The 25,773-nt window shown below is 40.7% G+C and overlaps 1 protein-coding gene across 12 annotated transcripts in view; it reads left to right on the top strand.

Moving 5' to 3' along the window:
- Positions 1 to 3,263: 3,263 nt before the first annotated feature.
- Positions 3,264 to 25,773, top strand: part of DLG1 (discs large MAGUK scaffold protein 1) — a 173,891-nt gene continuing 151,381 nt past the window's right edge. For 11 of the 12 annotated variants that reach the window (XM_068955177.1, XM_068955178.1, XM_068955175.1 and 8 more), the window contains exons 1-3: positions 3,264 to 3,333; positions 3,498 to 3,629; positions 17,916 to 18,082. In XM_068955177.1, coding sequence (XP_068811278.1) covers positions 3,315 to 3,333; positions 3,498 to 3,629; positions 17,916 to 18,082 — 318 coding nt within the window. In that variant the 5' untranslated portion in view covers positions 3,264 to 3,314. Of the gene's footprint in view, positions 3,334 to 3,497; positions 3,630 to 17,915; positions 18,083 to 24,558; positions 25,156 to 25,773 lie in introns of those variants that run through there. The other variant, XM_009689000.2, reaches the window with a different exon arrangement.

Raw genomic sequence — 25,773 nt, 5'->3', positions numbered from 1 at the left:
GGGACTCAAGGCTAACAGGGTAAGAAGTTGGAAAGCGCCCCCTGTCCCCGCACAGTGAGGTGCCAGCTATGCAGGTGTGTGGAATGGCACAAAGAGCCATTTCCAAAGCAGCTTCTGGCAGCGAGTCTGCCCGAGGAGCGAGTGCGCAGGCAGGTACAAACCCCCGGCTCGGGTCACTGCTGTGATCATTTTCAGAGCAGGTACCTACCAACAAGCTCTGACAGTTTCTCAAAATGAGAAAACATTGTCTCTGTTTAATTATGGGTTTGTCAACAGGGTTTACTAGCCTCCTGCACACAGCCTGCACACAGCCTGCTTTTCCCTTCGTGCATGGATTGTGTGGGCTAGGATCAAGTTATGAATATTTCTCCACATCTGGGCAATACACTCGTGTTGTGTCTGCCTCCTGGCTGTCCCAAGCTGCCTGCTCTCGCACAGATATGCCCCAAAGCACAATCTCCTTGAATGAGTGGAGCAATGCATGCCTTGTGGCAAGTCTCCTGCCCTTGCCAAAGGTTCGGTCCCAGACAGAGGGTCCCACACAGGCTGCTGACAGCAGTTGCAAAAGAAGGATTTTAATGGCGGAGGAGAGGAGCTGTCTGTCAGATCCCCGGCTGCTAATGTGGGCAAGAAGGCTAGAGGGGAGGCAGACACTGCTTCTTGGCTTAGTTCTGCTGGAGTTCTTATCCCAAGGGTCGCTCTGGACTCCAGCCAAGATACGTTGCGCTCAGCATAAAGCTGACTTGTATGCTGACCACATCAGTCACAAATTAAGCACAAGCCTTTCTGTATGCTGCCTGTAATTGTTTAATTTAAATTATATTGCTTAAACCGTGGCATAAATGATGGTCTGGTTCGTATTGAGTTTTCCCCCCTCTCCAAGGGAACTACCCAATTTTCTGAAAACTGGAGCCTGAAAAATAAGACGTGTAATAGAGGGCAGCTTTATAATACAGGCTCTTACTGTAATGTGCAAATATAAGCGTAGTCATTCATTCACGGGATATTTTCTATGTATGCTAGGTGCTCAAAACCACTTTGTATACTGAAGTTTAGTACTGTGCAACCTGGTTCAACCACTTTCAGCCAACAAATATACTCCTAGAACTGAAACAGAAGTGCCGGGAACCAACACCACTCTCTGAGGTGCAATAAGGTTCACCTAATTGCTTCCTGGCTTGCTGATCCATCATCCTGACCCTGTCTTTGATGTGTGTTTTTCTTCCCAGAGCATTAGTAACAAGCGATAAATACTGTTTCAAGGTGCTGTATGGGGTTATTTCCCCATTCCCAGCACAATGAGTATATATTTGGGGTTATCTTTTATTTAAAATAAAAAGCCTTGGAAACATCAAATCCTGCTTATGAAAGAGTAGTTTGTTTCTTATGCTGGTACCTTTAATTGCAAAAATTTTCTTTTTTTTCCTCTATAACAATACTTTTCTGTCGCTCAGCAAACCACCCTAACTGCTGCAGATGTCTTTCTGCTAGCTAAATTTAGGCTGTTCTTCCTCTCCCTCTGTATACATTTCCCTGACATCAAGAGGACTACGGCCCCTTTAAAGTACATTTATTGCTGCTGTAAACAGTGGAAACTGAAGAGGCCAAACAATGAAAGCCTCTGCCAGTGCTCCTTCTTGACACGTTTTCCTTTAAAAATACATGTGAACTGGTAAAATTTCGTGCCAAAACTCTGAAAGTATGAAAATATGACAAGAAAGGAGGAAAGTGGGAAATGTGTGTCAGTATACATTAAATGTATATTATAATGTGTTTTCTTCAATAAGGTATGTGAACAATTTCACAGTACATAGCTGCGGGGGGAGGAGAAACTGCTAGTGCAAATCTAACTAGGAAACATGGGAGTATTGGAGAATGCAAGAGAGGCCTTTCCCAGATCTGGGTTAGATTTGTTGCAGGGTAAGTTTTCCCTATTTTAAGATTAGGACCACAGCCAAATCTGGTCCTGATTTCCAGACTGATCTTTTCAAATTTGCATGAGTTTTCCAGATGTTTTTTAGCTACCTGGTTTAAGCTCTTGTACATTTTCAGCTGTATCTAAATCCAAAAAAAAAAAAAAAAAAGCGTAAAGAGAGATGCAAGCCTGGATCAAAAATCACATCAGCGGGATTTGCTTTGAACTTCTCAGCATCTGCCTCTCCTACGCACACACACGGAGTTTGCGGTTTTTCAGAGCCGAGGTTTTTCTGCTTGAGCTTCCACCGGCCCGAGAAACGAGTAACCCCTGGCCGAGACAGGCACTGGAATTACCTCCAATCAGCGTTACTACGTGTGCGTTTGCCCCGTTAACGGGTATATCGATATCGCTGCAGGGATCGTTTACGTGGCGCATGTTTCTGACCGCGTCGCTCGGGGCTCGTTCCGTCTGCTGTCTCTCCCCCGTCACAGCAAGAACCTGTTTGCGCCTCCTTTGAGGGCGCCTCAGCGCAACAGGTAGACGCCGGTGAGCAGCGCCGGGCCGGGCCGCCCGGGAGCCGCCGCCCGCAGCGCTAACTAACGGCTGCCTCGGCCGGCCTCTGCGGGCTGCTCCCCGCGGCCGGTACCGGGGCATCGCCAAACTTCCCCGTGCGCCCCGCTCGCTGCGGGAGCGGGCGCGACCCGCCGGGGAGCCCCGCACCTGGGGGGGGCGGCGGGCACCGCGCCGCGGTAACGGCCGCGCCGAGCCCCACCGACCCGCCGCGGGCTCGTCAGGCTGCCGCCGCAACGGGCGCTCCCGGAGCGGGGCGGGGCGGGGCGAGCCGGGGCGGGGCGGGGCCGGGTCCCATGGCCCGCGGGGCGGGGCGGGCGAGGCGGGGCCGGGCCGCAGTGCCCAGCGCCGGCCCCTTTAAGGCGGGCGGCGAGCGGCGAGCGCTCACCTTGCCTCCTCCTCCCCCCCCGCCTAGGTACCGGCCCCGAGCCGAGCTGTGCTCTGATTGGGCGGTCGCCGGGCCCGGTCACGTGGGGGGGTGCGCTCCCCATAGCCGCCAGGCCGCCATTTTGGCTGGAAAGTTTGGAATTTCCGAGCGGCGCGAGCGGGAGGCGGCGGCGGCGGCGGCGGCGCGAGCGGCCGTGAGCCCAGCCCAGCGCGGCCCGGCCCGGCCCTCCCCTCCCCGCCTCTCTCGCGAGGCGCCGCGCCGCGGCGGGCGCGGGCGGGAGCCCCCCGCGGAGCCGCTCGCCGGTCGGTCGGGCAGGGAGGCAGGCGGGGCCGGCGCCGCGGCCGCCTCCGCCCGGCCGGCAGGGGGGGCCGCGCCCCCCCCCCCCCCCCCACGCTGCGCCGCGCCGGGCTCAAAGTTTGTGAGGCGGCCGGGAGCGCCATGCCCGTCCGGAAACAAGGTGAGCGGCGGTGGCGGCGGGACGGGCGCGGAGGGCGGCTGCCGGCGGGGGCGAGGCCGCGCTCTCGGGGCCGCCGACAAAGAAGCGGCCGGGCCGGGGCGGCGCGGAGGGCGGCGGCGGGTGCTGGCGGCGCGCGGTGACCTGTGGCCGCTCTCCGCCCGCAGACACGCAGCGCGCCCTGCGCCTCCTGGAGGAGTACCGCGCCAAGCTGAGCACGGCGGAGGACCGGCAGCTGCGGAGCTCCATCGAGCGCGTCATTAGCATCTTCCAGAGTAACCTCTTCCAGGCGCTCATAGGTAACGGCTGGCTCCTCTCGCCTTGTGGGCGTGCAGGCGGCGTTGGCGTTGACTCGCCCCTGCCGGGAACTCGGCGCTGTGGTGGAAGCCGGGTGCTTTTTCTCATTGTGTTGTTGTTTTGCATAGTAACGCACGTGCTGTTACAGATCAGCGGTTCGTTTGCTTTAAACAACTTGCCTTGCTCTTTTGACTGGCCCGATCTGCTTAAAGCTCTGCAGTCTGGTGCCGTTGTTTCTTCTGGGACGTGCCGCTCTAGACTCCTTAACGCAAGCTGTTTCTCCACTTACATCTTTTATCTGCCTGAACGATGTATAGCAGTGTTCTTTCCTGTGCGTCGTTATGTCACAGGTTAGTGAATGAGTTGAAGTAGTTTTACTCTAAAGTAGAATTTGGGCAAATGTTCCTGGTCTAAAAACGTCCCAAAGTTTATATTTGGAGTGCAGGGCTAACTTAAAGTGAATGAGAAGAAAATTCAAATCTTTTGGGGAAGGCTACCGTTTTCTCTTTCACAACACTAGCAGTAAATGAAGGAAGACATTACTGATTCTTAGTGTAGCGTACTTGTAGTGCTTATTCACTGAAAATGTTCACATAAGTCTCGTTGAAGTACTTGTAGGTAGTTTTGACTTACTTGCACATACACCTGCTTGGAAAAAAAAACGGAGCATGACTATAACTTGTAGAATCTTGACTTTGTTTTGAAACTTTTACGGGGAAGTGTTAACTTAAAGATAATGACACCTAATCAACGAGAAACTGTGTGTCAGCTAAAGAGTAAATGTTTTACTCTTTAGAGTAAACTAACAAAACTCTTAAAGTTCATTATCCTTGTCTTTTAGTAAATGGAGTAATTAATCTGTATCTGACTTCTGTAGAAACAAACATTCTAGCTAGCATGAGTTTACTTTTGTTACTTGGCATTTACATAACTTGTTGCATGTTTAAAGTATCAGATGAGTGTGCATGTCACTTCATAGTACTGACTTCTTTGAGTCTAAATTGTGTTGGTAACATGGGGACAGGCAAAAAACATAAACATGCGTTGCTGCATTTGGAATGTTTTGTTTGGAGCATTTCTTTATTCTCGTGTAGTTTTTCAGAGGATAGTCACCTTGCTGTGTTTTTGTGAGATAAGTTATTGAAAGCTAGTTGTGAAAACAGGTCAGTTCAAGAAATCTTGTACTTCAGAAGTGTTACGTGTTTCTCTTCAACAGTCAGTTGATGGTAGCTACTCCATGGTGAAAAACTAGTCTAACCTTTGTGGGATGTGTTTAAATAAGATTCACTGGTGGATCAACATGCTGAAGTCTTGCGTTAGAAGCTTGAAGTGCTGCAGTCAGGCTTTTTATTTTCATCCTGGAAATTTTCAGTGTTGGTTGCCATTTCTTCTTCATTGTCTTGAGGATCCATGAAGTACTATGTGTTTTCTCCCATTCATTGAGCAAGATACTGGTCTATTTACATAGCATTAGCCTTTCATATTGTAACCTGTAACACGTGCTTTCTTATATCCACATAAGAATTCTCATCAGCTCTGTGCTTAGCAGTAAACTTTGCAACCGCATATTTGCTGGCTTCTTTCTGCAAGAACAGAAAACGGGAATGGTGGTGTTGCCTGGGTGGACTATGTAGCCTTTTCCTCATCTTATAAGAAGTTGCATGTTGCAACCATTTGACCCCAGTTTTTCTCTGGTGTGGTTAATCTGTGCATGCACAATAGGTATATGCTTCTTTGCATTTACAGATTGATTGAGCATACACACATACACTCCATAACAAGAAATCATTCAAACTATTTCTCTGAAAGATGGTAGCACAGAAGACTTGCTTTCTAAGCATTTTATGCTCTCAACCTCAGTCTTTCTCCTTTTACTCCCCCCGCCCCCATGGAAATACATCACGGGAGTTCTTGGTAGTGACAGGCTATTGTTATTCCTGGAAACATCTTTGTGGTGTGACTACTGCATGATGGGGTGAGGAGCAGGTTGGAGCAGTGGGGACTCCCTGGAAAAGATGGTGTCTGGAGGATGGCTGCAGTTACTGTGAAGATCTTCAGCCTGCTCTTGCCTGCCCTCTTTCCTTGGACAATTGGGAGCAGGCTGGATAAAGGTTTTGGTTGTGCTGCACGTTAGATTTCCCTGGAATACAGCATTTTTCATTACTTCATAGTTGATTCTTAAGTACAACTCTTCAAGGAGTTGGGATGTGTCTGCAAATTAAACATCCAAGGCTGCTTTGACAGCAAGATGCAAGCTCAGCTATGAAGTTACTTCTCATATAGATACTTATTCTGGAAAGCAAGCTACTTCTAGTTTCTGAATTTTTAGAAGAATAATAGTAAAATCAAAACACCCTAATCATTTGTCCCCTCTCTCTTTCTTCCGAGTTGATGTATTGAGAGTTGCCTGTCAATGATAGGTGAGGATGTTTGTGAAGGCTGCAGTCAGTATCTGCTGTCAGCTTCATGCGTCCTTTTTAGTACCCCAGTGTAATAATGCCTGGTACTCTCAATTAAATGACTACTCGGGCCTTTGATTAAAATCAGCATGAGAAGTAGTATTAGTTTTAAGTCCTGTTGTATACTCTCAGAATTATGGTATCTTTTCTAGCTTATATTTTCTTGATTGTAGTTAAAATAATTTTGTGTTGCTGCTCTGATAATTGATGAGATGGGTCAGTTTATTAAGTGACCCAAGTAAGATACTTGCATAAGAAGAGATGGGATAGGATATAATTTTGGTTTGGTAAAGAACTTGATATTTATCTTAAAATACTGAGTTAATGCTCCTGCAGTTAAGTCTTACTTTTATAGTTTAGATATCTTGAGAAGATGCAGGTTCTTTAAAAGTATAGATATATGCTATATTTTCCTCTTTTTAAAAATATCTTGCATACATTTTTTCCATAGAAGAGTTAGACTTGTGTGTGAAGCTGATTTCTTTTTATAAACAGATTTTTCTTATAATTAAAGCCTCTCTGTTTTTAGTGGAATTGCTGTTTCAGTTGACCATGTGAAAATAGTCTCTAAGAATAGCACTCATTTATAAAAACGAGGCAGTTCACCACTTTCTAAAATACTCCTTTTCCTGACAGTAACTAACTTGCATTTGTACAGGTGCCAGAAAAAGGGAGTTTTAAAATGGTCTCTGCGCACCCTGGCAGTGGAGTTGGCTTTGCTGCCTTTTTTTGCCTTCTGTCTCTTTGTCCACCTTAAGTATTTTTCGTCTATTTTTTTCTAACACTTTTATGGATGCAAATATGTAAACTTTTTGATTTAAAATGGCAAGTTTGATGTGGGGGAGGTTGAATGTGTTGAATTACTTGCATGTAAACAGTCTAATTTATTTTATTTGGAGTTCATTCACATGAAGACCTGTCTCATGGATGCTGCTTATGCCCCAACGTTATTCTTAACATTGACTATTCAGCATGGGAAATTTTGAGGTGGGGGGGGAGTTTAGTGGTTGCAGTAGTCATCACTGAATCAAAAACCAGGAACCCCTTTCCCCTATGCCTCAGTAATTATAAGGTTTTTTAACCTTAGTGTGGATTAATGAGTGTTATGAATTGGACAGAATATACTAAAAAAATAGCGTTAATGGCTCTTATACGTCAGAGAAAGAAGTCTTTTCTCTGAAATTTTTGTGATAGCTTGTGGCCCCAGATCTCCTCTGAGCTCCATGTGGCATCCCTGTAGACATTCTTGCTCTTTTAGCTCCCTCTCAATTAGCCAGTATGGAAATATTTTCTGTACTTGCAAGCTAAATTGAAATCAAATGCAAATAAAGCAGAAGCTTTTCTGCATAACTGAAACCAAAAGTACTTGCCCTTGGGGAAACTTCAATATCAGCTTTTATTTCAGGGGTTTAGTTAGTTAATAGAGCATATGGCATGATGACATAGTTAACTTTTCACAGCAACACAGGCCTTATAGAGGATTTTAGTCATGGGTATGTGTCGTTGTGTAAGACTGCTCTATAGTTAAGTTGAGAAAGGCTACCCAGTGAACTACCTTCTTTTTTTTAATTGTAATTTAGGCCCTAGTATAAGTACGTTCAGATTTAGATGAAGACTATTTAAATTGCAGATCCAGAAATTCTGGAAAGTAAGTCAAGGATCTGGTTAAATAATCAGTGAATGTTGCTTTTTTTATTAGAGGGAGGTTCAGAGAGTTAGCTCTGAGTTGTTGTAGCTGCTAAATAGGTATTTTCAAACTGAAATTTGCATTTTTAACACTCCTCTCCACCAGAGTACAACTTTAATAACATGATGTCTTTGCTCTTATCTGAGGCTGAAACATCTAGGGATGTTTCAACTGTGAGATATTCCTTTGCTTTCCTAAGGAGACACTATGACAATGTAGCCTCCTTCCTTAAACTTTGGCCTGAGTCACTTTCAGCCTGATTTCACATAGGGTTTGTGGCCTCAAAGGTAATTAAGCTGTTAACTATTTTCTTTCCTTTTTTAAATCTAGATAGAGGAAAGAGACCCTGTTAATGTTTTGATGACTGAACTGGAACGTTTACTTGGTGGCTGTTAGTGTGCTTCTGCCACATTGTTTATTGCTTAAGAATGTCCCAGCTCTGGGAAGAACTTTATCTTCCTCATGAAGGAAACAGTGTCATTGCTCCTCCTTTCTACAGAACTGCCTGTCATTTTGTCTGTATGTGTGTAATGTAACTTGATAGCGTAGAAAGTCTTGGGGCTGCTGTGTACAGCATACCCCTGCTGTTGATGTTGTTTTGTATGCGGTATATGTGTGTGATAGTAGAGTGTATTGAATTTTCTGGATTGCATGATGCTTTTAGTAGCCTAAAACAGCACATGGGACTAGTGTAAATTGAGTAGCTATTGATGTGCAGATAAATAGTATTGTGGCAAAAGATTATCCTTGTGTGTATTCAGTGTTGAATAGCTGCACTGTAGAATTTATCAATTACAGTATTATTCTCTTCACAGTGCTGCCATTAAAAGGGACTGCTACAAGAAAAGTTTGTCAACAAATCTGCTATTCCTCTGGAGACTGAAAAGAAATTGAGATTTGGAATAGCTGATTTAGTTCCCAGGTTCTGGGAAAGCTTATCTGCTGTGCTCTAGCAACTTTCTTGTTTTTCTTCCTTTACTGTGTTTTTTCACCTGTCTTTTCCTAGTTCCTATGGCTATTTCCTCTCATGCTGCCCTCTACCAGGCTTTGCTCCTAGTCTTTTTAATATTTGCATCAAGGACTTGACTTTGGTGCTTGGGTGCAGTGTAGAGGAAAGGAGAAAGCACAAGAAAGGATGTTTGCTCTTATGCCTGCTTTCATGGTGGTCCCGGCAGTAAGGGCAGAGAAGTTGTGTGGAACGTCTTGTTTGGCTCCACGGTTGGAATGCGGTGTGCCTAGTTACGTTGGGGTTTGTTCTGTGCATCTGCTCGCCTGTGTTTTGCGGGATGGAGCTTGCTTTGATGCAAGTAAAGCCTCAAAGAAATGAGGATTTAGCAGTGGACTAGTTGCCTCCTTGCACAGATGGTTTCCTGAATTATAACTAAGCCACATTTGGAAGAATGTTAAGAGATTGCAGAAGGTGTAGGGCTGACACTAGAATAACCTCTTTAACTTCACGTTCCCTCTCCAAATTAGAGGAGGCTCTAGAGCTCTTTGGGAAAGTGCTTATAGGAATTTTGTCATGTGCCGTCTTCCCAGCCAGTCCTCAAAAAGCTGAGTTATTTTGACTGGGAATTAAAAAATATCAGCCAAAAACAGATGCTAAGAGGAAAAACTGTAAAAACGTTGCAGATTTAAGTTCTGTTTTCAGGGACTCATCTTAGAATTTGGCCACAGGAAACGTAAACATCTTACCGCTGATGAGGATGCTGGTATTTGGTGTCAACTATTCCTGTTGTCAACAGTGTCAGATACTTAGCGCAGAGTTTACCAACTCACTGGTGGTAGAAGAAATTATGCTGCTTGCTTCAAGCAGTGCCGTGGATCTGTGTGAAAGCTTAGCTCAGACCATTGGGTGAACTCATCCCAAAAATAGTTTGATTTTTGAATGCATTCCTTTGGAGAGAAACCTGCTCAGTCCTGTAATGGCACTAGTTGGGGGACATCCAGCAAACGAGACTGTTCTAATAGCACTTTAGGCCTCTCAGGTTTCTGTTACTCCTAAAGACAGGAGTAAATGCATGCTTTTAAGAAGAAAAAACATAATATATTGGCTACTAATGATTTGCAACCAGGATTAAGATATTTGGAGAGGGTGGACAATTCTGAGTTCATGTTTGAGTCTCCCCCGCCCCTCCATGCTTGGGTTGATGGCTAAGTGTGTATGAGGTGATACTAAATGGGAAAAGATTCTAGTTTGGATAGCAGGGGATAGTTGTGCCAATTTTAGGCTGTGTGATGACAACTTTAACTTTTGTAAATTTTTCCTATCTTAGTTCTGGACACAGGAGAGAAGACCCTGTGGGAATCCAAAAGAAAATTGAAAGGAGACCTTGTGAAGATATGCTGAAGGAGCAATTGAGGAAAGGGGAAAATGTGAATGAACCGCTTGGAAAGCATAAGTGGACAGGCTGGCAAGGAGTGGAACATGGCTTGCTCTAAAAGGCAGCCAGAGGAACAAGAACAACTAGATCTAAGGTTAGATGAGAGCAATTTCAGCTGAGCGCAAATCAGAATTTTTTTTTTGTTAGAACTGCAAGATGGCATCTACCAGAGTTGGAGAGCTAGACGTTGAGGAGGAGAATAGTAAAGAAAGTGTTACAGAATGAAGGTGTAAAGGGTAGGGTATCATCACTGAAACATGTGGAAGGGTTGAGGAAGAGTAATTGGATGTTGCAGCTTGTAGCAAAGGATGCTGTAGAACAGAACTGGTCAGCTGGGAAGTTGCGTTGCAGCTTATGCTTTTAAGATGGCTTCATTGTGCACAGTAGTCGTTTGGGTAAAAAAGAAAAAACTGAATTGAGCTTATAGGGGTTGATAAGTCTAGCTTTTAAATTTCATAGTGTGAATACAGACATTTTCTGGGGTTGAAGTGGAATGAATACACAAAGAATGTTTAGCTGTCTCTGGGCATTAGCTTGGTAAATGAATATGAAGCTTTTTTCATATTTGTTTTGCTTATTAATCATACTCTTTTCAATGCAAGTAAACCAAGACCTGAAAAATGGATACACTTAGCTTGATGTGTAGCAGTTGAAGAGTAAGCATGAAGAACTGAGACTTACTTAGAATTCATAGAAATTACTTTATAACGTAAGAATGGCAGTCGGTAGCCCTTCTGCCTATCCTGACCATGGTCCTAACTCTGCTTGCATTTTGTCTATTCATTATGTGAGGCTGCTAAGAATATGGCAGATACCATGCTTGTCAAATGGCCATGATCTGAAATAGCATGTTGACCTTTTGGTTTACTTTCTAGTAGTTTTAAGAGTTAAGTTTTAGGTACTTTTCTTTCAGCGTAGCAAAGAGCCTCAAATAAGAAAAAAAGGAAGTAAAAGGGACAGAGAAAAAGCAAGCAAGAGAGACTCCTTTAAGTAGGAAAAGACTTACTTTGTAATGGGGTGACGCATCTTCCAGGAAAACTTACAATGGTCAGATTCTTAACAGACCTGTGTGTTGATTAAAATACCCATATTTGGGGAAACTACCCATTCACAACTGCTCTATATGGGTGAGCAAACGTCTGATAAGGGGCAGAGCAATGAGAGATGGCAAAGGATTTTTCAAGTGAAACGCTAAACTGAAGTAACTAAACTTTTGAAAAAAATTCATAGGCTTTTTGATCACTTGTGGGCCTGGGGGAGCATATTGGCCCTGGCAGAGATTCTCCAGAACAAAGCTGATACATACAGGCTAAAGGCAAAGCATTTCAGTAAGCCTGTATGTTGGTGCGAATATATCTGGTAATTTTCTGACTTGCCTCCTTCAGCTCTGGCTGAAGTTGGTTTGTTTTCTAGTTAAACATCTACTGGAAAGAATTACTTCATTGATGTGAGTGCAGAATTAACTATTTAGTTGGAACTCCAAAAATTCTTGGGAATAGGTTTCCTTTCAAATCTCTTCTCATACTTATGTGCTCATTCTGTGAGACTTGGACGTTTCAACAACAAGCTCCTCAGTCTGTTCATTTAGAAACCTAAGGACTTGATTTCCGAGTAACAATCTTATACAAGCTTAGAGCCATAAAGCCAGGCTGCTAGGTGTTGCTATCCAGTGTCTAAAACTTGGTGACTCAGGTCTTCATAGTTGGTATGATAGTCATTCACTGACTGAGGAAGTAAAAAGGGGGGAAAGTAAGAAACCAAATGTAGGATAAAATTGCCATTTTTTTCTAGGAGGGGGAGCTGTAGTAAATTTCCACTGATTCGTGCTGGGCTTTCTATTGGTCAAAATGGTCGTGAGTGAGCTGCAAAGGTAAGTAGTGGTAAAGTGACAATTTGCTGATGACGTTATGCAGATTAGTGAAGTTAAGGTTGATGGCAAAAGTTGCCAAGACTTTGAGATTGCCCGGGCAGTAAAATAGCCAGTGAAATTCAGTGCAGATAAATATCAAGTGATAGGCAGTAGAGAAAACAAGCCAAACTATTAACAAGAGGCTCTGAGTTAACCTTTATCAGTCTGGAACAGATACTGGCATCATGAGAGACTCTTGATGACAAGAGGTAGGGGGTGGCTCCCATACCAAGAATGACTATGCAAGTTAGGACCCTCCAGACTGAAAAAAGGTGATTGAGAGGAGAATATAAGGTCTATAAAATTATGGTTAACAAGTAAAAAGGTAAATAAGGCTTGGCTCTATTGGCACAGGCATTAGGTAAGAAGTAGGGGGCTTCAAGTGAAGCTGGTAGATGGTAGGTTAAGACAAAGAAAAACCGTTTCATGGCCACTATTTAGACTGTAGGACTGTTTTCTACAGGATGCTGTGAATGCTAGAATTTGAGAGGGGACAAGCTCACAAAAGAGAAATAGCTGAGGGTTACTAAATACAGACCACCTCTCTGCTGCTCAGGCAGTCTGGAGAAGCAAATGGTTGGAACCTGAGAGGATATTTGAAGAAGTATTACGATTTGTTTGTTGCGTTTGTGTGCTTTTCCCTAGATGTCTGTTTTGGTCATGGATCTAGTACAGCCACACTTGTGTTCTGGTATATTATTCTGTGTAATAATTGCAAGATGAATAATGCACTACCAACTTTTTGCATTTTGGCTTTTATATAATTTCAGTTTAATTTTCTAACTTCCACTTAAAAGTAAGTACTATGTATGCTACTTGAGAGATTTATGAAAGCTTACTTATTCCAAAAGCACATATTGCTGCCAAAGTTTCTATAAAAGGCCCGTGAAGAAAATTGTGGAGCTGAATGGAAAGGCCACATTGTTTGCTTGCAGGAACTCGAGGCTGAAGCTCTCAGAGGTGCTGTTGCTGGTTGTGTTAGGGTGCACAAGATATGCCCTGTTATCAGAAGATCAAATTTTACCGTAATCAAATGTTATGTATAATATCGTTTGGAGGCGTTTAGGCAGTTTACCAGTTTAGATTGTTTTGACATGTTACTTTTGCAGCATCCAGCATTGTTCAAACAGTATCTATAGAATTTAAAAAATTTTCTAGTTGGAGTACTTCACCAATTTGTTGCATCCAAGTTACTGACTAGGTTGCTTAGATTCCCAACAATTTGTCGCACTCAAAATCTTGATATGGTTAAAAAGAAACATGCCTCATATGCAAAGCCAAGAATTTATTGCTGGTCTAATTGAAGTCTTAACAGCCTAATCAGAAAGGTATTAGTCACAGTGATACCAGTTCATTTCAAATTATATACAGTTAATACGTGCTAACTTTCTGGTACCCACCCTTTTGTCTGGTGTTATACGCACTTTTCCACTGCCTTTCTGGGTTGTAAGATATGCCTTCAATCTTGGGGTTGACTGAAGAGGGAAATGGGTGGCTGACTGGTACTGGGAGTCCTTCCCTGGGAGATGGATGCTGTCGATGGTTTCTTCTTCCTCATGTTGTGTCGTGATGATGCGATTTTTTTCTTAGCTAAGATGCTCTACCCTTTGTTCTTTCTTCATTAGTTTGTAATTCTGTATTGTTTAGGTTATGTTCATAAATATGGTGTATTTTACATATGTGGGATGTTTTGCTCTTTGTTCTCTTTATTCCCCAAACTGTTTTTGCTCAGTTCTCAAGGTTGTGTTCCTTTGACCAGTAATTAGTGATTAGGGAGTTGTTTATAGCCCTGGGGGACTCTGGTAGCATCCTGTATATATGTTTTCAAGGCCTCTGCTCTCATCCTATGCTTGTGCTCCTTCACGCTACTTTTTTATCCCAGTGTCATAGATTCATTTCATACAGAGTAAGTGCCTATTATTAATTTATATAATAAATTAGTTACAGAAATACATAATGTGTGTATATACACTATATATATATATATCTTGCTTAGCTTGGGACAATAGTGTGATATAACACCTATTAGCTTTAGGTATATAGTATGTGAAATATATATAATGTGTGTACTTAAAATATGTATATTCTGTATTATACAGAAACTATGTATAGTTTATGAATGTTTTATGTAAATGTATCTATATATTTAAAAAAAGGAATTGTATCTCACAATTGTCCAAAGTTAGGTAAAAGCTATACAAATTAGATAACTCACCTGCTCTTTAAATAGTTTCTTTTACAGTCATACAAGTTTAAAGCAAATCTCCGGGCAGGCCGAGACAAGTCCAGAGGCCTGGGCTGTCAGCTTAACATGAGGCCTGTGACCTGTTATGAGCATTGCCAACACCTTGTTTATGAGGCTATACCTTTCCCTTAAGAAAATGCAGTTACAGATATCCCCTCTTTAACTTTGCAAGTTATTGAAAATTTCATGTATAAGTGAATGCAAAGAATAATTCTACTCAGCTTTATTATTTAACTGACTATACTGATATAAATTATATATTGTCTTCTGCAAAAAGGTATAGGCAGAGAGCTTAGCCGTATCTGCGTACGGTAATGAGATTTTGAAAATGTACACTGATCTTGCTTGTATCTCATTTACAAGGCTGCTGTCTGCTGCAGATATTGCAGAAGTCTCAACACTCTACATACCAGTAGAAATGGCAAGCAGAGCCCCTGTGTCTAGTTTGAGGAGCAGGGAAGAAATCTGTCTGAAGCAATGATACTATATTGCTAAATGGAATCCTAGTCCTCAGAGAGGCATCCTCTAGACAGAGCTGATGGAGATTCTTAAAGTGCCATCAAATGCACTTGATTCGGGAGAGGTTGTCAGAATTTGTTTACTACCTATGCAGTTCTGCTGCTTTTCTACTGCTGTGTTATATTTTTTAGTGAACCTAGAACCCCCTTGCTAAGTAGACTTGGAATTTGATTTACTCTTGATAAATTACTGTTTTATTCCTCTTTTAAGAGTGAGCGTTTTGGACTTCTAGTATATCGTGTTACCAGTTAATAAGGGCCTGTCCCAAGAACAGGGCGAAGATGATGAATGGAGACTAGGAAGAAGGAAAAAATAATACACGGGCAAACTGATTGGTTTTAGTCAACTTCTACTGTAACGAATATTTCAGAAAAATATTCCTTTTTTGTCCCCCTGCTTAGCTTTTCAGGCTTCTAATAAATTAACGAAAATTACTTTCTCTTTAGTGCCTAATAGTCCTTCTTTTCAGAATTGCAGGTCGGTCACTTGTTTTGTATAGAATTTTACTCCTGTTGCCGTCAAAAATATTGTTGATTTGACTACATAATGTGCTTTAACTTGTGACGTGATTCCAGCATGATTTTTCTTTTGGCTACCATTTATCCCTTTTTGTGTTTCTGACCTTCCTGAAATGCTAAAAATGAGATGTCTAATTTGAACTATTTTTTGGTAACTCTAGTTTAGGATATGAGATACAATCCATTTTAGAATTAACATAGGAGGAACAGGATGGGATGTCAGAGTAGCACGTGCAGGTTGAGGAGTGAGTGTAAGCGCAAACGTACCTGAATAATCTCATGTTTTACTAGCTGCTATTTCTGAGAACTGTGAAGGTCTCAAACTTTTTCATATACTAAGAATGCATCTAGAGATTTGTATGATCTCATTAGATATTTTAAGTGTTCACACAGTGCAGTGTTTTTACAGGTTGATCCATAGGGATAAATCAGGAGACATCTTTCAGGTTGGATTACAGTATGTTCTGAGTTTGTGGCGTCACAAAATGTAATTGTCCAGCATTCGTTCCTTGCACAGTTGATGCATGCAGGGTGCTTAGACTACTTGCTTGTATTTGTAAGTGTTTAATGTTTGCATTTCGTAGAGTAAAAATGTAAATAGAAACTAATATGATTGTTTAGATGCAGAGTACCTAAAAACTTTCTTTTTATGGAGTTGGAGCCAGGTCAGGATAAACAGAAACTATTCCCATTAGTAACTGGTGTGTGCATTTCTGACATCTTTTAATAGTAAATATACTGTGGTGTCCTTAATAGGTGGAAAAGGCAAGTCACAAAGGTGTATGGGATATACGATGTGCTTTTTATATAACAATGTGCTTTATGAAACAAATCATTCTGCAGGAGGAATAAATGGCTACCTCCACTGGCAGTGAGACTTAACTTAGCAGGATTAAGAGTAGGTGCCCTAGATTTCCACTGTAAAACACTTGCACAAATAACCCCTTCCCATAAATAATGTAGTAATCTTCCTGGCTTGGTTGCTGTGGATTGCAGCTAAGGAATCAACTTAAAACACTGGCTATTTTAGTGTACGAAGCACCCTCTGCAAGAAAAAAAGCTTTGCTTGGTGTATTTGATTAATGAATTAATGTTAATGCAACGACAAGACAGAAATTTGCAACTCGGAGAACTAATGTGCAAAATAGATTTAAAGGCAATTGGTATCTCTTAAGCTGTTTTGCTCCTGCATATCTAGGTCACATAACATCTTCTGCAGCCCTTGCTGCTGTTTCTTCCAATCAGCTGCACTAAGAGTACATATAACTTTAAAAATTGATGTAAGCGGTTGATAGGACTTTTACTCTTGCTCAGAGAAATGGTATAAATGGAATTTGAGAGTTGAGGTTTCTGAGTTGGTAGTGAGCAGCGGTGCCACTTCTGCGTAGAAGTCTCTAGGACTAGAACACCAGCAACAGTAAGACTTCTCTCATTCATATTGTTTCTTTTGTGCCCCGCCTCCATCTAACAATGGAATTAGTTGTTGTGCCTCTGTTACTGTCTCTGGGCAGCTGCTGAAAAGCTACAAGATTAGAGTACTTCTCTTTCCAGCCTGTGTATTCATGGCTGTATCTTATTCACTTCTTGGGCTATGTCTTAAATATGTCTTCTATGAAGTTGGTGTAATTGGAGGCATCGGTTACGACTCTTGTGTTGCAGATTGTACTTCCAAGAAGAAATTGAAGACTTTACAAGATAAGTTCTCTGTTCTTCTGTCCTTCCCTTAGCCTGTACCTTCACAAGTTTAAATGAATCTTTTTTGAATGTGGGTAACTGCAGCTGTGATTACAGTTGTGGCAAATTCCAGATGCTATATCTCCACAGAAATCTCTTTGATCTTTTTGATTGCAATTTTATTTTTCACTGATGCTTCACAGTAGCCGATAAGATACCAATGAAAAATTAGTGCATCCAGGTTTTTTCCCCCAGGAGTTTCCAGTTGTGTCCCCAAGGTTATCAATAAACATGACTAATAATCATGTGTGTTAGTCCTTAAATATGACTTGTACTTCATACTGTTAAAGTTTAATCTTATTTCTGTTACTTGAGTCTCATCTGTTTTTCTTCAGTATGATATTTTCATCCTTCTCCTTATTCCGAACTTCTCTTAACTTCTCATTAACAGCAAATTTCGTCACTGTATTTCTACTTCTGTAGTCATTTAAGTAAAACCTCTGACATATAAAAGGCCTTAAAACGTTGCCTTGAATGGGAGACTTCAGATAACCAAAGGCTACGTTCACTGGAATTATATATACCAGGATATAGAAGCTGCCCCCTTCCACTATTCCACTGAAGTTATTCCACATGCTTCTGCTGTTCCTGCTGCAGCTCATGCTACCAGTGGCAGAAGTGGAAGTGAGTGAGGGTATGTAGGTGCAGCTGTAAGGGGGTAGGAGAGAAATGTGTATCCAGTGGGGAGGTTCAAGTGGTCTTGGTGATATAGCTTCATCTGCACTAGATAAAGTGGTAGGTATCTGATTTATTTTGCAGGAGAAAAAGGTGGTTAAAATTATAATGTTATAGTAATGATGAAGCCTAACTTCACAATTTTTTCACATCTCTAGATATTCAAGAATTTTATGAAGTGACCTTACTGGACAATCCAAAATGTATTGATCATTCTCAGCCCTCTGAACCAATACAGCCTGTGAATACCTGGGACTTTTCCAGCCTTCCAAGCACAACAGTGACATCAGAAACACTGCCAAGCAGCCTTAGCCCAAGTGTAGAGGTATGTTATAGAAATCTGTTTCCTTTTCTGGTTGAGGCTATTAAATCAACTTTGTTCTGCTTACTTCTTTTTATAAAATACTTACTTCTAGAGAAAACTTCTTAATGGTGAGATCAATAGTCATAGGAGATTTAACTATTGAAACGTTAGATACCAGGTGTGTGCATTTTTATTACTCAAAAATGTATAAATCTGTTTCTTAAATGTACTAGTGAGTCTCCATTAAATGGATTTATGCTCTGGATTTGAAAACCTCACTGATGGATTTAGTATGCTTATATCCATCCGTACCAAGTTTCTTCAGTCGTACCTTCATGGATAATTTTGGAAAATCTGAAGCTATATCTTTTTTTGATAAGTACATTTTTCAGTTTATTCATAAGAACCCCTCTGCTATTTATAGAGCTGTGTTTTGGAAGGAAACTTTTTTGGATCTCTCAAAAGGATATAAATCCAATTCTCACCAGTGAGTGGTGAGAAAACTGAGTTGAGAAATGTATGTTGGTGTACATTTTTGCTAAATCACGATCTCCACTGCCCAAGTTAAAGGAGTAATGTTGCTTGCATTTTTTCATCAGTCTTATAGTATGACCCCAAAGAGGTGGGCTTTGTCTGAATTGTGCCCTCATTACTGACACTACTGTTGAAGGTATATGTAAGCTTCTGGGGGACTGAAGGCAGCAGGAGCCATTTTTTGTGGAATAGTAGTAGAGCTCAGGAAGAGCACTGCAGAGATAAAAGGGCTAGCCCTGCAACCTCTAGGAAAGCTCAGGAGTGTATACTACCTAGCAAGACAAGTGGTGAGCCTGCTGTACTAAGTGAACTCTTATCCACCAGAAGCTGTTTGTGTTATGTAAGAAAGAGTAAGAGGAAAATAAATGACGTGCTTATGCTTATTGAAGCTTCTATAAAAACTGTAAGAAATGCCTTAGAGGAAGCTATAGAGGAAACGCGAGAATTGTGTTCACCTTTTTCTAAAAGTAGAAAGTAGCTAGGAGATAAAAGACAGGCTTTTTAGCCTGGACAGGGATAAATGTTACATATTTACCAAAAACAGTCACTGAAGTTTCTTTAGATCAAGAAACTGAACGGTGTAGGGACACCATGCTTTTCAGGGTTGTAAGTAATTGAACATTTGAAGGACTAAAAGTCTAGTTTGAACTTGAGTAGTGGATTATTTTCCCTTGAATTTGTGAATTCCAGGGGCAGGTTCTAGTTCAGCAAGACCAAGTACAATTAGGTTGTACTTCAGTAGTGCTGACAGAAGTTGGTAAATATTTATGACATGGTTTCTCACAAAAGATCTGGGGCTGTTGAGACTCTGAGACAAGTGTCGTGTTCATGTGGGAAAAGGGAAAAAGAAAAACACCGTATTGATACAAGAGCGTGGTGTAAAGCTTTTCTGCTGTACTCGGTCTACGTGCTGGAAATATTGCCAAGTTTGAGGTACCTTGCTGCAAAAAAGATATGGAAAAAAACTACAGTTAGAGACTGACAAGGAAGCTCTGAGGCTTGAGAAAGAAATGAAGACAGATGGGAAGAATTGGTGTTGCTTAAAAGAATTAAACACTTAACTGGTAAACAGGATTTTGCTAGTGTATTTGTAGGCAGCTGTAAAAAGGAAGATAATGTTCTCTGCTCCTAGCAGATATATTAGACTTGCACTAGAGTAATAGGTTTAGCTAAACATTTCTAATGTTTTTCTGAGCGCCAGACAGGTGTGTATGGGGAATCTCCCTCTGAAGGCCTTTGAGGGCAGCTTGACTATGTCTGTCAGAAGTAGCTTAATTTTTCCTTTTCCTAATATAGTTTGGAACGGTGTGATGGGCTAATAGATTTATGTCCCTACCAAACCTATGGTGTAATTTTTTGTTGTTAAAGATGCTTCTGACGCCAGCAGCCTTGATTGTGAAACAGATACCCCTAATGTAAGATTTGTGTTATGATGTTACAGTTGTCATACGTTCCATGCTCATGGGTGAAACATGATGAAATCCTAAGTGCAGAACACTGGATATTAATAAATCTAGGTTTTGTGATCATTATCCACCTGCCCCTTCCCACCAAAAATGGAAAGCTCTTCCAGTAGAAGTTTACTACTCTTGCTGTTAAGAGGTCCACAAAAAGGAAAACTGTAACTTGTTAGCTGAATTGTGTTGTTGCCCCTGTATCTGTCAGAATTGTACTTATATGGATGCATACAGATGTATGTACAGATGAAACTTAATTACAAAATTGTCTTTAGATTTTTGTCTTCATATGCTAGTAAAGTGCCAGGAGTATTAGGACTTGTACATGACATGAAACAGTGACCACAGGTGCATTATCGTGGCAGATGACAAGTGTGTTGAAAAAGAATGGCCTAATTGAGAAGGTCTTACCATTGACGCTGGTGTATGTTCACTGCTGAACTATTTGCTATGCTATGTGATGCAGCTACTTCTCTGGTAAAATCTGGTGATGGTCGCGGTATATAAGGTTACCTGAGTGAAACCTGATATAGGATGGGTTACTTAGAAGAATAACTAAGTGACCCAGATTTGGACCTTTATGGCAAAGCCAGCTGTCTTCCTTGAGACTTTGTCTGAAGTATCATATGCAAGTCAGACAGTTGTTTGACCTGCAATATGTGAAAGATAGCCTGTATTTACTTCCAGTGTTTAAAAAGCATGGGCATACGTGTTGGTGTTGACGCTAAACTAAACCTTTCTCATCGTCTTTGTCACTTGGAGTAAATGTTTTTTTTTTTTTTCCTTAGTTAAAATAGTGCTTGAGGAATGCTTTTTTCCATGTTGTAGTTAGATAGCCAGTTCTGAAATGTGGTAGTTCAGTGTTATATATCTTTAATATTTCTGTATGTCATAGTTTAGCTTTCAAGTGTATATGTAAACTGTAGTCTTATGCATATTGTCAGTCTTCAGTCTTTCCTCTTCAGTGACTTTTTTTAATACACGTACAAGGCAATATCTCTTCTCAGAATTTTGAAATTTAATAGAAATTAGCAGGAGAAACTCTTGTGTTGACAGTCAGTGTGTTCCACACGCTTACTATATGTGATGCATTAAACTTAGTTTTTATTATGTAACATCTGGTGCATTAAAGTTTCAATAATATATTTATCTTCTAGATACAGTTTTTATTCCTTTTTCATGTGGTTTTAATCAACTGAAGGACAGAATGATACTAATAGTCCTAACTGAAATCATAGATACAGTGGGCACTGCTACTAGTGGCCAGCTGGGCCTTGGTTCATTAGCGTGTACAACCGCAGACCAGCGATTGGATCAGACAGAAGAGTAGCTATCTCTCATCTCTTTGAAAAATGGGTTTTCTGTGATCAGTACCTTTAACACAGGCACAGCATGTGCTTAGTGGAATCATTTGTTTTGTTATTTTCTGAAACTCACTAGGGATCAGAAGGAACTGGAGTTAGTGTATCTGTTTCTGTTCATGGCTGGATTTTTTAAACAAAAACTATCACTCTTTAGACTTACAGGGCTGCTGCCTGTTTCAACTTCAGTTCAGTAAGCTGGTGTAACCAGATCAACATATGAGCTGGACTTTGACTTGCCACTATTTGTGATACTACTTTTCTCCTGGCAGAACTGGGTAGAATGTGTGTTAGAGATGGTTACTGAGATCGCTTAGAGCTCAAAGGACGCAAAGATGTTAAGGTAGAAATACCTCTTAATCTAAGAAATGAAAATGATGATTTTATGTGCAGAGAAAATAGTATCTAAACTTCAAGAGAATGAAATTGGTTTTGAGATATTATACATCTATATGTTCCACAATTTCTTTATCTGTACCTGGAGTCTTTAGAATACTTTCTGGTGTTTGGGGTAGTTACATTACTGTTTTAAAGCCAAATGCTCAGCTTGTCCGAGGTTAACGAAATTGCTTTCCTCTCCTGCTTCAGCTGTTATGCTTTGATAGGTTTTATTTTCAGTAAATATGAATGATGCAATAAGATGTTGATGCTCTTCTGAAACTAGGTAGAACGATAATGGTTTTAATGGCTATCAGTGCTAGTTGAAAATACTTTATTCTTGGGTGTATTATAAACAGGGCTTTTAAGGCATTTCTTGATTTTTAGTTCAAGTCTTGATGTGGCCTTTACCTTTCTGTTGATTCTTACAGTACAAGGAAAGATTATGAGTGAATTTTGTTGAATTGTTTAATTCTGGTAGTTTCCATACCTAGTCTTTGTTTTTAAACAACTTATGAGCTCCAGAATTTCACACGTGGTTGCTCATTCATGGAGATTTTAAATTTGTCTCTGGGTATTTATATTCTTGTTACTTACGGAAATATTAGACTCTTATTTTCAAATCAGTGCATATATATGAAATTATTTCCAGTGAAAATCTTGCAGAATTAGTGCCTTTGGCCTAGGGAATACTTGTTTGTGTGACTCCTTTTTCTTTTTTTTTTTTTTTTCCTAAACTATGTGTAGGAAAACGTGCATTGGTATTTGCTACAAACTTTTGTTGTACTAGTTTGATAAGTGTAATTCATATCTTTGTTCTCTGTGGACTTTGTCATGATCGGCTCTGTTTAGTCGTTAATTCAAAAGAGTGGAAATTTATTAACACTCATGCGCTGTTACTGGTACTACAAGTTTAGTCTTGAGAGCTATGCAGAGTGTTAACTGCAGAGTGCTTCTGTCATGTGTTATGTCTTGAACTAGTTATAGGAGACATTTCTGGGCAAGCCCACTGGACTTGGGCCAAGCCACCTAAAAATACATTTCCTCAGTCCCTCCCACCTTTTTGGATGCTTGCACTTTAAGTGCTCTGTTTAGAGTACCTGAGTAAGCGATCTTCTCCACGGAGGCTTGGGAAATTTGAGAATAATTTGCATGTGGGGTACCTCACATGCTATGCATCCAGTGATGAGTGCGTTTTTTGTTTTGTTTGGTTTCTTTTTTTTTTTCCCCCCTCTGGCAAACGGAGGAGCAGTTCCTTCTGCTTAACCAGTGCTTTGCTTTTCTACTTCAAGTAAAAATTTTTAGACCCTTGGATTGGGCCTTATGAAAGGCCCTGAAAGATGCATGGTTTTCCCACTGATGCTTTGCAGTAGTGAGAACTTAGCATAGGTGTTCATAGTAAAAATTCTTAATAGACAATGTGAGGATGATAATGAAAAATTTCTGTGGCTTGACTTGAACACACAAGGTAAAATCTTAGCCTTGATAGCTGCATAGTGAAAGATTTACCTTGAAGTTCCATTCAACCTCTGCAGTTGTTTTCAGTAGCAGGTTAAGTGTGGTTTTTTTGCTTTATTTACTGTTTTTGAGGGGAAGGAGGGGAGAACTTTTGAGATGAGAGAATGACTTTTTCCTCCTTGTCCTATAAAGGCACCATCTGTCTGCCTAACTAAATTACAAATTTTATTTTGAAGTATTGTTTCCTTAACCCAAGGGAATTTGTTTATTTTTTCTTTTCCCCTCCACTGTATATATGGGGCAGAGCCAGGGAATCAAGTGGTGGGAATTCTGCAACTTTGTCTGAATTTTGTGCAAAGGGTTTGCATGCAGAGTTTGCGGGGGGAGTTGTGTTTTTGTTTCACTTTACAACCTCTTCGAGCTGAAGTTTGATAACCAATATTGATATTGCTTGATCTGTGGTGGTGCTTTTATCTATGTACATCCCCTCCTAAGCCACTTTGCCACTTCCCTAGATCTAGATTTAGATAGTGAGACTCATTTAAAACCTATTTTTTTTAAATTGAAATTTTTTGAAATGTGTATGCTTAATTCAAAGCAAAGATGAAACCATAAGATGCACACCTGTGGATAAATTTGATGTTATATTGTATGTGTAGTAGCTGCTTTATACTCGCACAAATTGCCAGCACTTGTGATAGTTGTTCACACAGCAGCCCATCAAGTGGAGTGGAAAAAGTGTGCCAAAAAGTGCCGACTCTAACAGATGCTGGAACAGCTACTTCTTTAGGCATGTAGTAGTCTTGTTTGTTGCTAAGTTAAGCTTTATTGTGCTAGATGATGTGCTGTGAAGAGCAGCTCTTTGAGGGACAAAAAAGGAGAGAGAACAGGCTTTTACTAATGCAATGTACCATAGACCACTGAGACTTGATTTTGAAACTTTTTTTTAAACCAAAAGGGAGTAGTGAGGATATTCTAAGTACATACCTATACTAGTCTAGAGTTTGCTGATGCAATGTATAATCAGTTTGGTTAGTTGTACATCTTGGGCTAAAAGTGAGATGATGCAAACAAGATTTTAAGCCTCTGACTTTTCCTAGCTGTACTTATCAGGCTGGGAAGACAAAGCTTGTACACGCAAACTTTGCCTTGTCACTGCATTACAGGCTTTGCAAAAGGAAATGCAATTTTAGGTTAATCCAAAGCTCAAAATAGCGTTTCTCTTGCAATATGCATTACTCTTTCCTTGTCACTTTCTTCTCTCCCTGTTCTACATGGAATATTCCATTCATTACTGCCTGAGAAATCAGTTGTTTTGCAGTTTGCAAATGCTGAGATGACGTGAGAGGAGTTAGACTTGCTTGTAACCATAACTATTTTTGAACAAGAGCTTCATTTTAGAAATTGTAACCACCTAAGAAAAGCTGACTTGAAATTTTTGGCTGCAAAATAATTTTGCATTGCAGTTCGTCAAATGATTCCCTGTGACTCTCATGTGTTAGGTAATCCTGAAAGAGGAGTATATGAAATAGAGTATGAGGAAGCACTTAACTGGTATGCAATAAGATTTGGTCTCTTTTTTAGGATATTTTCGAGGATAAATGCAGATTTTTCAGGCATAGATAATCAAAACAGGTTAGCCTCTTTTGAAACATAAAGCATTCTTATTTTAGCTTGCTCTTTTCTTTTTTATCTCCCCCCCCACCACCACCACCTTGTTTCTACCTCTGATTGAATCCAAGGGAAACCTGGCACAGATTCTACTGTTTTGGCTATTTAATAAATGTGTTTTTTCTCATTCTGCTGAGCTGATGTTTAGCTGTGATTGAAAATAAGCATCTTAAATGTTTGGAAAAATACCTGCTATGCTGAAACAATGGATTGCTTATGCATTGTAACAACAAAGGTAAGATGATAAAGCTTTTGATTAATGCCTGTGATCTTGGAAGTTCTTGTTGAATCTTTCTGTTTTTGCCTACCAATAATGAAAATATGATAGTCTTCTAGTGGTGATTTAGGAAAAAAAACCAAACTTTAACTGCACCAATTGCCAAAATAAATGCTGTAGTTGTTGCTAAGAACAGTCATGGATGTTCATTCCTATGTGAGCTAATTATGCCAGTATTTAAAAAGTGCAGTGTAGTAGAATAATCAATTTTTTAACATGAGTCAGTGAGACTCTTCTTTTTAAAAAAAAAAAAAAAAAAAGTCTCTCTAAATGTGTTAAAATAGTAGTTTGCTTTTTAATCTGAAATGCAGAATTCCAAATACTGGTTTGCATAACCTTTATCAGGACAGGTTTAAAATATCCATCCCTAATGGGACTTCCCCAGATTCATCTTTTTCCTCTTTGATGGTTATATTTGAATGTTCTGCAAACTTGATGTATTGCTGCTTAGTGGTGTTACTTCTGTGCTAGGATAAAGCTTCATGCGTGATTATTTAGTCTACTTGTAACTGCTAAAGATGAAATGATTCATAGACTGAAAGTAGATTAGCAGTGTGCCTGGGAAGTATGGATAAA

Source organism: Struthio camelus, chromosome 9 (assembly GCF_040807025.1).
Source record: "Struthio camelus isolate bStrCam1 chromosome 9, bStrCam1.hap1, whole genome shotgun sequence".
Lineage (NCBI taxonomy): Eukaryota > Metazoa > Chordata > Aves > Struthioniformes > Struthionidae > Struthio > Struthio camelus.
The sequence above is the reverse complement of the archived record's forward strand: the minus strand, read 5'-3'. Positions and strand labels throughout refer to the sequence as shown.